The sequence below is a fragment of the Oncorhynchus mykiss genome, chromosome 6, assembly GCF_057628025.1.
Source record: "Oncorhynchus mykiss isolate SJ-2025 chromosome 6, ASM5762802v1, whole genome shotgun sequence".
In the NCBI taxonomy this organism is placed as follows: Eukaryota; Metazoa; Chordata; class Actinopteri; order Salmoniformes; family Salmonidae; genus Oncorhynchus; species Oncorhynchus mykiss.
Window position 1 is genome coordinate 34,069,762 of NC_143027.1, and position 13,846 is coordinate 34,083,607.

The 13,846-nt window shown below is 41.4% G+C and overlaps 1 protein-coding gene across 8 annotated transcripts in view; it reads right to left on the reverse strand.

Moving 5' to 3' along the window:
• The window catches only part of LOC110525827 (solute carrier family 23 member 2), an 85,474-nt gene that overhangs the window by 40,603 nt on the left and 31,025 nt on the right, over positions 1 to 13,846 (reverse strand). For 4 of the 8 annotated variants that reach the window (XM_036979964.2, XM_090237715.1, XM_090237717.1 and 1 more), the window contains exon 2: positions 200 to 307. The exons of the other annotated variants lie outside the window; for them this stretch is intronic. In XM_036979964.2, the coding sequence (XP_036835859.1) occupies positions 200 to 248 (49 nt within the window). In that variant the 5' untranslated portion in view covers positions 249 to 307. The remainder of the gene's footprint in view (positions 1 to 199; positions 308 to 13,846) is intronic. 8 annotated transcript variants of the gene reach the window in all.

Consider the following 13,846-nt stretch of genomic DNA (forward strand, 5'->3'; position numbering starts at 1 on the left):
TTGTTGTTGATTCTTCACAAAAAAATACAGTTTTATATCTTTACGTTTGAAGCCTGAAATGTGGCAAAAGGTCGCAAAGTTCAAGGGGGCCGAATACTTTCGCAAGGCACTGTACCTAGTTGACATCATGCCCCCCCTTTTCTAAACCTCTCACCCCTTCCTTCCCCCAGTTAGTGTTTAATGTTGGCAAGTAAAGTACCTAGTTGACACATCCCATCGCTCCTGTCGAGCTGGGCGGCGGGGTGCATCTGTGTGGGAGGGCTGAAAGAGGGGGGAAAGCGATAGAGAGGGGAGGGGGAGAAAGAGGCTGAGAGACAGAGGAGAGAGGTGGACAGTTGAGGGGTAAGGGGAGAGGGTGAGATAGTAGTTAAAAATGACAGCCAACATTCATTAACCGTTCATCAGTCAGGTAATTAATGAGATTGATTAATTGAGCTCTCTCTCTATACACACACACACAAGCTTGTTACAAAGCCATAGGCCTATCACACAAACACACACACCTTTTCGTGACATGTACATAATAATAAAACACGTGAGTTGGTGCCCTAACAGGCTGTCCTACAGTGGCAGTCTGTCCCATAGTAGACTACAGTGGTGTGTGTGTATGGTCTGTCCCAAAGGCTACAGTGTTATGTGTGACAGAGACTACCACAGCTCTGTTTCTCCCGGCTCAATTCGTTCTGATGAGCCTAGTTTTAACATGAGGAGACACTAGCATGTGAGCCGAGCGGAACGAGAGAGAGACAGAGACAGAGACTTTGTGTCTGTGCGGCTGACTGACTTGCACACCATTACTACCCCGGGGGCATGGAAACCACGGAAACCATGAACATCAACAACATCAAAGGGCTCATCACATTTGTCAGAGAGAGCGTCCACCATGAGACACAGAGAGAAACCGAGAGTTACAGAGAGATCCATGGAGCTGATGTCTTAGTGTTGACAACAATCCATTACCCTCTCTTCAAACCCTGGTTTCTGAAGGGTACACATTTCAGTGTGGGTGTGTGAGTGTGTTTTCAGTCAGTTGTGACTCCTTGCAGTTCAAATCCAATTTTATTTGTCACATCCCCTGAACACAACAGGTGTTACCGTGAAATGCGTACTTACAAGCCCTTAACCAACAATGCAGTTCAAAAAATAGTTTAAAAAATATTTTCTAAATAAACTAAAGTTAAAAATAAAATGCAACCCAATAAAATACCAAGGCTATATACAGGGCGTACCGGTACCTAGTCAATGTTCAGGGGTACAGGTTAGTTGCAGAGAAACAGATGTGAAATTTACAAGAATACAAAATCAGAACTTTACAGAAGCACCTAGAATAACTTCATGTACAATCTGTTTATTGTCCACCTAGAGGGATATAGTCCTATGAACACAGTCCTATAACAACAATTATAAACTGGGTGGTTCAAGCCCTGAATGCTGATTGGCTGACAGCTGTAGTATATCAGACCATATACCACAGGTATGACAAATATATTTATTTTTACTGCTCTAATTACATTGGTAACCAGTTTATAATAGCAATAAGGTACCTCGGGGGGGTTTGTGGTATATGGCCAATATAACACGACTAAGGGCTGTATCCAGGCACTCTGCGTTGTCCATAAGAACAGCCCTTAGCCGTGGTATATTGGCCATTTACCACACCCCCATAGTGCCTTATTGCTTCAACAGACAACTTCTTTATCAGAAGCACATACTCTGTGGACTAGAATGTGTGGAGATACAGGGAAGGTAAAAAGAGAAACAGAGAGCATGAGAGAGACAGAAATAGAAAAAGACAGAGACAGAGAGAAAAGGGGAACAGAGAAAGAGGAGAAAGACACATGCAACGCTAACTTTAACCTAACCCAGTATACCCATGGTTGACAGTGCTGGCTACATCACCATGGTAACCTGAGCTCTGTTCCACTGTGATGTAAGATTCCACTTGAGGAGGAACACAATCCCTGCCCATCAGTGTGTGTGTGTGTGTGTGTGTGTGTGTGTGTGTGTGTGTGTGTGTGTGTGTGTGTGTGTGTGTGCGTGCGCGTATGCATGTATCCCAGTCTTACCAGATAATTGTCCACAGCTAAGCATGGCCAGGTCTTTGCAAGAACGATAAATTGTTATGCTTAGTCTAGCCAACAATCTACAACAAATGTCAGAGAGCTAAGCAACCTAGGCATTGGGGCCTATTCATGAGCGGCTTCTGCTGTTACTTTTCTATTCAGAAACCAAATAGATAACCTATGATCTTATCTGTATTTGATCTGCCCTTGAATAATTTCGTACTAGGGATGTGAAAGGGACATAACAGCCAAACGAAGTGCATTTTCACACACAGTTCCGAGCCAGGGGTTTCCAACATCTTCTAGCATGAGAGCTACTTAAAAAGAATGAAAGGTTGCGAGCTACTTATTCATTAAAGCGTTCAAACAGGCACATTCCTCTCTTCTGTCAATTTACCTGTGACAATAATGGTTAGCAACCCGTATTTGGAATGACTGGCCCCTCAAAATGATATTTGGTATTTTCTCAGTTTTATTTTTCCTGGTTTGGGATTTTTTTCTACATTTTTTTTTACTCTCAATATTACAATTATTCATAGAGACACAACAAAATGTATGTTCTGAGTTCATGTCAATTCTTAAATCCCACCAGAAGACCATTTTTAAGGTCTGGGGATAAAAAAAAAAAACAGTTTGGGATTTTTGTGTAGTTCCCCTTTAAATTGTGCAACTGGAAAGTGAGGAATGTGTTGGTCTAGCGATGTTTCTGTTGTTTGGCCTACTGCTGCAGCACATGTCATGGCACAGTTTGTTAAACAATGGCCACCAAATTGATACAAATAATCATAATATAGTTACAGTGGGGCAAAAAAGTATTTAGTCAGCCACCAATTGTGCAAGTTCTCCCACTTAAAAAGATGAGAGAGGCCTGTAATTTTCATCATAGGTACACTTCATCTATGACAGACAAAAATGAGAAAAAACAATCCAGAAAATCACATTGTAGGATTTATGAATTTATTTACAAATTATGGTGGAAAATAAGTATTTGGTACGAATGGAATTGGACCGAGGTCACTATTTTTGAGTGAACCACAGTGCGTTGTTTATTGCGCTCCCAAGTGCAGATAGTTCAGTTAATTTGGACTTGTGTGAACACTAAGGGGGAAACACTCCAGAGTTTGGTCTAAAAAGGCTCCAAACCAATTTAGTATGAAAGGCCCCGAACTCTACATAATAGTATTGCTCATGACAGACAGTGTCTCTGGGAAGGTTTTGTAACTATACAGCTCTGTTGCTTATCCGTTTCCTCTCCATCCCTCTTCCATCACTCCTGCATCTCTATCTCCTTTCACTCTGACAACAATAAAAGGTCAAGAGAGCATTGGCCTGGAAAGGTCAGAGGCCACAGAATTATGCTGGGGTGTGTGTGTTGTTGGTGTGTGGCAGGGGAGCGTGGGGTCGCTGTTGAGATGACAGCTTTGGACCAACACGACCAACTCTTTGTTGAAAATTCAAACAAAAGTAGCTGTAGAGAAGAGTGACAGAGTGGCACTGTGAAGTTTCCCTCATTAGAGGGGATAAGAGCTATTGGCTGTAAATCTCTCTGGTCCTGAGGATGAAAGAATGCCGATACCCCAGGAAGGCCTATTAAACCATGTTAATGCTCCACCGCTATACAGCCCACCACAAAGAGCTTAAATACTAATCAAACATGGTTGTTTAAACCATCTATACAGTACACCTACAACACAAAATGGCTTAAATAGTAAAGAAAGTGTGTGTATGTATTGCAACTTTGCAGCTTATCAGTTTCCTCTCCAGCGCGCTTCCATCACTCCTGCATCTCTATCTCCTCTCACTCGGACAACAATAAAGGTCAAGAGAGCATTGGCCTGGAAAGGTCAGAGGCCACAGAACTATGCTGGGGCGTGTGTGTTGTTGGTGTGTGACGGGGGAGGGTGGGATCGCTGTTGAGATGACAGCTTTGGACCAGGGTTTGTGTGATGGTGGATTGTCATGGGATGTGGTGGTGCAGATTGGATGGGGGCCGTCCTTTCTTGTTTGGATGGGGGGCGTCCTCCCCCCCAGCAATAAGAGACAGACAGACGCACGCACACAAACTTCAAGTCCTCTTCCTACAGTTCTCTGTGCAAAATAAATCAGAAGACAAAGCCACTTGCTCCAGAAAAGCATGGGCACTCTTCTCCTCAATAAATAATATGTAACCGTCACTAGTTTAAGCAACAGAAACAGACTGTTTGAATTAGAGGTTGGACGATTTATTAATTAGGGCCGATTTCAAGTTTTCATAACAAATCGGTAATCGGTCTTTTTGGATGCCGATTACATTGCAATCCACGAGGAGACTGCGTGGCAGGCTGACCACCTGTTACGCGAGTGCAGCATCAAAAGGACCTTGTGGCTGCAAGGAGCCAAGGTAAGTTGCTAGCTAGCATTAAACTTATCTTGTAAAAAACAGTAAAATCTTCACATAATCACTAGTTAACTACACAAGGTTGATGATATTACTATGTTAACTAGCTGGTTCTGCGTTGCATATAATCAATGGGGTGCCTGTTAAATGTGTCATTTAACTTCGCTAAACGGGTGATGATTTAACAAAAGCGCATTAGCGGGGAAAAAAACACAATCGTTGCACAAATGTACCTAACCATAAACATCAATGACTTTCTTAAAATCAATACACAAGTATATTTTTTAAAACCTGCATATATAGTTAAAAGAAATTCATGTTAGCAGGCAATATTAACTAGGGAAATGTGTCACTTCTCTTGCGTTCAGCGCAAGCAGAGTCAGGGTATATGCGGCAGTTTGGGCAGCCTGGCTCGTTGCGAACTGTGTGAAGACAATTTCCTTCCTAACAAAGACCGTAATTCATTTGCCAGAAATGTACATAATTATGACATAACATTGAAGTTTGTCCAATGTAACAGCAGGGTTGCCACTCTTTCGATAAAAATATGGAACGGTTCCGTATTTCACTGAAAGAATAAATGTTTTGTTTTCGAAATTATCGTTTCTGGATTTGACCATATTAATTGCCAAAGGCTCGTATTTCTGTGTGTTTATTATAATTAAGTATATGATTTGATATTTGATAGAGCAGTCTGACTGAGCGGTAGTAGAGAGCAGCAGGCTCGTAAGCATTCATTCAAACAGCACTTTACTGCGTTTGCCAGCAGCTCTTAGCAATGCTTGAAGCACAGCACTGTTTATGAATTCAAGCCTATCAACTCCCGAGATTAGGCTGGCAATACTAAAGTGCCTATAAGAACATCCAATAGTAAAAAGGTATTTGAAATACAAATGGTATAGAGAGAAAGAGTCCTATAATTCCTTTCATAACTAAAACCTAAAACTTATTAACTGGGAATATTGAAGACTCATGTTAAAAGGAACCACCAGCTTTCATATGTTCTCTTGTTCTGAGCAAGGAACTTAAACGTTAGCTTTTATACAATGGCACATGTCGCACTTTTACTTTCTTCTCCAACACTGTGTTTTTGCATTATTTAAACCAAATTGAACACGTTTCATTATTTATTTGAAACTAAATTGATTTTCTTTAAGTATTAAGTTAAAATAAAAAGTTTTCATTGTTCATTCAGTATTGTTGTAATTTTCATTATTACAAATATAAAAAATTAAAAGAAAGATCGGCCGATTAATCGGTATATACTTTTTTTGGTCCTCCAACAAATCGGTATCGGCGTTGAAAAATCATAAAATCGGTCAACCTCTAGTTTGAATTGAACAAGAGTCAAGACTACAGCACTTATTTTATGTACTGTTGGTGGAGACAGATCTGTTAAAACACTAAATACTCGTAACCTATGAGATACAGAACAGAAGCAACACGGCCAACTCTTCTTTGTTGAAAATTCTAACAAAAGTAGCTGAAGAGAATAGTAAGAGTGGCATTGTGACGTTTCCCTCAGAGGGGATAAGAGCTATTGGCTGTAAATCTCTCTAGTCCTTTTCATTACAGCAGCTGTGGCTGGTGTTGCTGTTGCAATTCATTAGTTGACTCTGTGGGGGGGTGGGGGGCACTATTTAACCACAATAGACCCCGACTGTCACTGACTGAGTGTGAGGATGAAAGAATGCCGACACCCCAGGAAGGTCTATTAAACCATGTTAATGATCCACCGCTATACAGCCCATCACAAAGAGCTTAAATACTAATCAAACATGGTTGTTTAAACAATCTATACAGTACACCTACAACACAAAAGGGCTTAAATACTAAAGCAAGACAGAAGGCAGAAAGGGTGTGTGTGTGTGTGTGTGTGTGTGTGTGTATTGCAACTATGCAGCTTTGCTGCTTATCCGTTTCCTCTCCATCTCTCTTCCATCACTCCTGAATCTCCATCTCCTCTCAATCGGACAACAATAAAAGGTCAAGAGAGCATTGGCCTGGAAAGTTCAGAGGCCACGGAACTATGCTGGGGTGTGTGGTGTTGGTGCGTGGCAGGGGAGATTGGGGTCGCTGTTGAGATGACAGCTATAACATCTATACAGTACACCTACAACACAAAAGGGCTTAAATACTAATGAAAGACAGCAGGCAGAAAGGGTGTGTAGTGTATTGCAACAGAGAAGCCGTCTATGGATTCCAAACCTATATTGTACAGTACACACAGACTAAGCACCGCTCACTCCAAATACTAACACAGTGGAGTTGACTAAACAGCATATTCACATGGTTCTATCAATGTAAAGAATCAAAACCTGGATATGAATTCCCCCTGTGTAAATTGGTGTAAATGTACAGTTGAAGTCAGAAGTTTACATACACCTTAGCCAAATACATTTAAACTCAGTTTTTCACAATTCCTAACTTTTAATCCCAGTAATAATTCCCTGTATTAGGTCAGTTAGGATAACCACTTTATTTTAAGAATGTGAAATGTCAGAATAATAGTAGAGAACAATTTATTTCAGCTTTTATTTCTTTCATCACATTCCCAGTGGGTCAGAAGTTTACATACACTCAATTAGTATTTGGTAGCATTGCCTTTAAATTGTTTAACTTTGGTCAAATGTTACAGGTAGCCTTCCACAAGCTTCCCACAATAAGCTGGGTGAATTTTGGCCCATTCCTCCTGACAGAGCTGGTGTAACGGAGTCAGGTTTGTAGGCCTCCTTGCTCGCACACGCTTTATCAGTTCTGACCACACATTTTCTATGGGATTGAGGTCAGGGCTTTGTGATGGCCACTCCAATACCTTGACATTGTTGTCCTTAAGCCATTTTGCCACAACTTTGGAAGTATGCTTGGGGCATTTGTCCATTTGGAAGACCCATTTGCGACCAAGCTTTAACTTCCTGACTGATGTCTTGAGATGTTGCTTCAATATATCCACACAATTTTCCTCCCTCATGAAGCCATCTATTTTGTGAAGTGCACCAGTCCCTCCTGCAGCAAAGCACCCCCACAAGATGATGCTGCCACCCCCGTCCTTCACGTTTGGGATGGTGTTCTTTGACTTGCAAGCCTCCCCCTTCTTCCTCCAAACATAACGATGGTCATTATGGCCAAACAGTTCTATTTTTGTTTCATCAGACCAGAGGACATTTCTACAAAAAGTATGATCTTTGTCCCCATGTGCAGTTGCAAACTGTAGTCTGGCTTTTTTATGGCAGTCTTCCTTGCTGAGTGGCCTTTTCAGTTTATGTCGATATAGGACTTGTTTTACTGTGGGTATAGATATTTGTGTACCGGTTTCCTCCAGCATCTTCACAAGGTCCTTTGCTGTTGTTCTGGGATTGATTGGCACTTTTCACACCAAAGTACGTTCATCTCTAGGAGACAGAATGCGTCTCCTTCCTGAGCAGTATAACGGCTGCGTGGTCCCCTGGTGTTTATAATAGCGTACTATTGTTTGTACAGATGAACGTGGTACCTTCAGGCGTTTGGAAATTGCTCCCAAGGATCAACCAGACTTATGGAGGTCTACAATATTTCTTCTGAGGTCTTGGCTGATTTCTTTTGATTTTCCCATGATGTCAAGCAAAGAGGCACTGAGTTTGAAGGTAGGCCTTGAAATACATCCACAGGTACACCTCCAATTGACTCGAACGATGTCAATTAGCCTATCAGAAGCTTCTAAAGCCATGACATCATTTTATGGAATTTTCTAAGCTGTTTAAAGACACAGTCAACGTAGTGTATGTAAACTTCTGACCCACTGGAATTGCATTGCGGTGAATTATAAGTGAAATAATCTGTCTGTAAACAATTGTTGGAAAAATGACTTGTGTCATGCACAAAGTAGATGTCCTAACCGACTTGCCAAAACTATAGTTTGTTAACAAGAAATATGTGGAGTGGTTGAAAAACTAGTTTTAATGACTCCAACCTAAGTGTAAACTTCCGACTTCAACTGTAGTTAAATGTATTATATTCTACTGTACGGCCCTGAATATTACAGAGCAAGGCTATTATAGTAAATGAAAATTCCTTTCAGTTATGTTCAATTATTTTCAGCTTTTTTCTCTGATGGGGTTTAAGATTCTTAATCTGGCAGGTCACATTGAGATTAAATGTATAACAGTCAAAAGCTAGACTCAGCAAGACGGCGATGCCACGAGCAGCACCACAGATATTAGGTGTGATTGAGTGGTAAGGCTAAAGCAACTGACTGTAGAAGTAAGTTGAGGAGTGAAGTCGGGGGAAGTGCATCTGCGACAGCTTTCAAACAGCAAGGCTCAGATGAACAAGGCAGTGTTCCCATTGTTCATAATTTTTTTTAAATAAATGTTGAAATGAACATGTATCTAACCCTCAAATCACACAATCACAAACTGACGTCATAATATAATACTATATGTTAACACATTGTACAATCAATTAGTGAGAGAGAGCCTCAAATATCACATTATTTGTTGGAAGTTTACATTCAAGTTTACGTACACTTAAATTGGAGTCATTAAAACTTGTTTTTCAACCTCTACAAATTTCTTGTTAACAAACTATAGGTTTGGCAAGTCGGTTAGGACATTTACTTTGTGCATGACACAAGTCATTTTTCAACAATTGTTTACAGACAGATTATTTCACATATAATTCACTGTATCACAATTCCAGTGGGTCAAAGGTTTACATACACTAAATTGACTGTGTCTTTAAACAGCTTAGAAAATTCAAAAAAATGATGTCATGGCTTTAGAAGCTTCTGATAGGCTAATTGACATCATTTGAACCAATTAGATGTGTACCTGTGGATGTATTTCAAGGCCTACCTTCAAACTCAGTGCCTCCTTGCTTGGCATCATGGGAAAATCAAAAGAAACCAGCCAAGACCTCAGAAAATAAATTGTAGACCTCCACAAGTCTGGTTGATCCTTGATCCGCCTGAAGGTACCACGTTCATCTGTACAAACAATACTACACATGTATAAACACCACGGGACCACGCAGCCATTATACCGCTCAGGAAGGAGACGCGTTCTGTCTCCTAGAGATTAATGTACTTTGGTGCGAAAAGTGCAAATTAATCCCAGAACAACAGCAAAGGACCTTGTGAAGATGCTGGAGGAAACAGGTACAAAAGTATCTATATCCACAGTAAAACAAATCCTATATCGATATAACCTGAAAGGCCGCTCAGCAAGGAAGAAGCCACTGCTCCAAAACCGCCATAAAAAAGCCAGACTACGGTTTGCAACTGCACATGGGGACAAAGATCGTACTTTTGGAGAAATGTCCTCTGGTCTGATGAAACAAATATAGAACTGTTTGGCCATAATGACCATCGTTATGTTTGGAGGAAAAAGGGGGACGCTTGCAAGCCGAAGAACACCATCCCAACCGTGAAGCACGAGGGTGGCATCATCATGTTGTGGGGGTGCTTCGCTGCAGGAGGGACTGGTGCACTTCACAAAATAGATAGCATCATGAGGGAGGAAAATTATGTGGATATATTGAAGCAACATCTCAAGACATCAGTCAGGAAGTTAAAGCTTGGATGCAAATTGGTCTTCCAAATGGACAATGACACCAAGCATACTTCCAAAGTTGTGGCAAAATGGCTTAAGGACAACAACGCCAAAGGTATTGGAGTGGTAATCATCAAAGCCCTGACCTCAATCCCATTGAAAATGTGTGGGCAGAACTGAAAAAGCATGTGCGAGCAAAATTCTCCAAAATTGGAAGTTGGAAGCTTGTGGAAGGCTACCTGAAACGTTTTATTCAAGTTAAACAATTTAAAGGCAATGCTACCAAATACTAATTGAGTGTACGTAAACTTCTGACCCACTGGGAATGTGATGAAAGAAATACAAGCTGAAATAAATCAATCATTCTCTCTACTATTATTCTGACATTTCACATTTTTAAAATAAAGTGGTGATCTAACTTACCTAAAACAGGGAATTTTTACTAGGATTAAATGTCAGGAATTGTGAAAAATTGAGTTTAAATGTATTTGGCTAAGGTGTATGTAAACTTTTGACTTCAACTGTATGTGCAAAATTTGTTTTGATTTAGAATGGACCATCATCATGCACCTGTCTCAAAACAGGAGCAGCGGGGGAAAAATACATGTCATCTATGAACTTAAATAGCAAATAGAGGACGCTTGTCCATTGGTTCATTTTCATGCCAGCCAGGTAGGCTATACTCCTATTGTAAAGAGAAGCAATGTGCTTAATATTAGGAAAGTTGAGTAATAAATAAATAAATAAATATAGTAGGCCACACCTATAGAAAGCTGATGGGATCCTATTTGTAATAGAGGCCATAAAAACTCTTGTTTTCTCACACATTTGCATAGCCTATAGAAATGTTGCGCAATATGAGCTCATGAAGTGTTTGATTAGATTTTCAATTACATTTGCATTGATGTCAGAGTGATTAGCGGGACAATAGAGTGCCGAGTACCAGGCAATTAGCAAGTTTGGTAGGCTACTAATGACCAGTAGCAGCATCAGAGTTTGGAGAAGCAAAAATATCGTGACTAAACGGTTAAGTGGAATTGTACTGCCGTCTTGACCGCCGATGTGGTGGAAATACTGTCACCGTAACAGCCCTATTTGTGACCATTGTATTCTGTTTATAAAGGCTGCTGCTGAAGACCTAAGCTTTGAAGCCTGCTTACTTACCTGCCTGCGCCCCAGGCTGGAATGGAATGATATTCAGAGAAATGGAACATGCACGTGAGCGATTCAGTGATCGCACTCTGAGCCACAGAAGTTACACCTCCACACGGTGTCACCGTCTCTCTTTTCTTCATTTTCCTTGTTCTTCTCTCTCTCCCTCTCTCTGAGGTCCAGAGACACGTTGTGACCCAGCACAGCAGTGTAATCTTAGTCACATGTTACCTACGGCAGGCAAACACACCACAATCCGCGTCAGAGAGTTTGGTAAGACTGCGACCCGTGTCCTGGGCGGTTCTTCCCTGACCAGGCAAGAACCGCCCAGGGAAAACACGCCCAAAACCTGCACTCTCTCTCAGTTGGCTCCTGGATGCTTCTCTTTCTATTGGCTTGGCTACATCCTCATTCTACGGGTCGCAGTAGCTGCTTACTTCCTCATTCTACGGGGTTGCAGTAGCAGCCAGTTTTTGAACTCCAAAGAAAAAGGTACACTACATGACCAAAAGTATGTGGACACCTGCTCGTTGAAAATCTCATTCCAAAATCATGGGCATTAATATGGAGTCGGTCCCCCCTTTGATGCTTTAACAGCCTCCACTCCTCTGGGAAGGCTTTCCACTAGATGTTGGAACATTGCTGCAGGGACTAGCTTCCATTCAGCCACAAGAGCATTAGTGAGGTCAGGCACTGTTGCTGGGCGATTCGGCTTGGCTCGCAGTCGGTGTTCCAATTCATCCCAAAGGTGTTCGATGGGGATGAGGTCAGGGCTTTGTGCAGGCCAGTCAAGTTCATCCACACCAATCTCGACAAACCATTTCTGTATGGACCTCGCTTTGTGTATGGGGCCAATGTCATGCTGAAACAGGAAAGGGCCTTTCCTAAACTGTTGCCAAAGTTGGAAGTACAGAATCATCTAGAATGTAATTTTATGCTGTAGCGTTAACATTTCCTCTTACTGGAACTAAGTGGCCTCGTCCGAACCATGAAAAACTATCCCAGACTATTATTCCTTCTACAACAAACTTTACAGTTGGCACTATGCATTAGGGCAGGTAGCATCCTCCTGGCAACCGCCAAACCCAGATTTGTCCGTTGGACTGCCAGATGAAGCGTGAGTCATCACTGCAGAGAACGCATTTCCACTGCTCCAGAGTCCAATGGCGGCAAGCTTTACACCACTCAGGCCAAAGCTTGGCATTGCCCATGGTACTTCTTAGGCTTGTGTGCGGCTGCTCGGCCATGGAAACCCATTTCATGAAGCTCCATACGAACAGCTCTTGTGCTGAAGTTACTTCCAGAGGCAGTTTAGAACTCTGTAGTGAGAGTGTTGCAACGGAGGACAGGTGATTTTTATGCGCGACAAGCTCCGGCACTCTGTGTTCCTGTTCTGTGAGCTTGTGTGGCCTACCACTTCGTGGTGAGCCGTTGTTGCTCCTAGACGTTTCCACCTCATGATAACAGCACTTACCGTTGACCGGAGCAGCTCATAGCAGGGCAGAAATTTGATGAACTGACTTGTTGGAAAGGTGGCCTCCTATGATGGTGCCACATTGAAGGTCACTGAGCTCTTCAGTACAGGCCATTCTACTGCCAATGTTTGTCTATGAAGATTGCATGGCTGTGTGCTCGATTTTATACACCTGTCAGCAACGGGTGTGGATGAAATAGCCGAATCCACTAATTTGAAGGGTTGTCCACATACTTTTGTATATATAGTGTATGTACATGTGGTGCTATCGCTCCTGAATATAAATCCGTAAAGTTGATAAACCCCTGTAACTGTATTGTATACACAACCAACCATAAGTATGTTTGAAACGTGTGAAAACCTTTCTAGTACTGTTAGTTTCCAAGTTGTTCTGAGTGCTACAAGAAATGTTACTTTTTAGCTGATCTAGCTAACATTAGCTAACAATGCTCACTAGCTTAGTCATGGGTACAGATGTAGCATAGCAATGCAAAGTTACTCCCCGTATTATAAATTAAGGCAAGGACAATGCATAGCAGTTAAAATGATTGTTACTGGCCTCGTTTAGGGATAGTGAGGAGTAACGTTAGTTGCCCTATTTTAATCATAATTCTCACAAAGTCAATTTTCAGACATTCTCCCAACCCTTTTGATGAATTTGATCAAATTAGTGTTTTGCATGTTTTTGCTTTTCACTTGAAGTGATGTACATTTTTGGGACTGTATCCCAAAAATGTCCTTTTTAATGTAACGAATCAATCAACAAACACTTACTTTTCAATACTCTTGACAAAATCGGTGGAAGAAGTAAGGTCATTGTGCAAATAGTGTGGGATAGACAACAAGGGCTCAAACATAGACCTTGTCATCAGGCCGAGAGAAGACGAAGACCCAAGCTACACAAGACAAGGTCTTTCAGCAGGTCTGGGGTGCATCAGGTAATAAAAATGTACTTTTGGTCGTTGACTGTTAGTGTATTAAACCATAGTTGTTCAACTCTATTTTTCAGCAATACCTGCTTATAGTGAATAATTGCATGAATTGATTGTAAAAGCACACACTTTGTATTACGCTAGCTACTTAATCCTTCACCTGAAAAATATTGCAAGATGGCGCAGACAGAGGGTCTCCTCGCTTCTAATCCTTAGGAAACTAAGCATTATTTCGTTTTTTTTAATGTATTATTTCTTACATTTTTAGCCCAGAAAATCTTAAGTGTTATTACATACATCCCGGGAAGAACTATTGGATA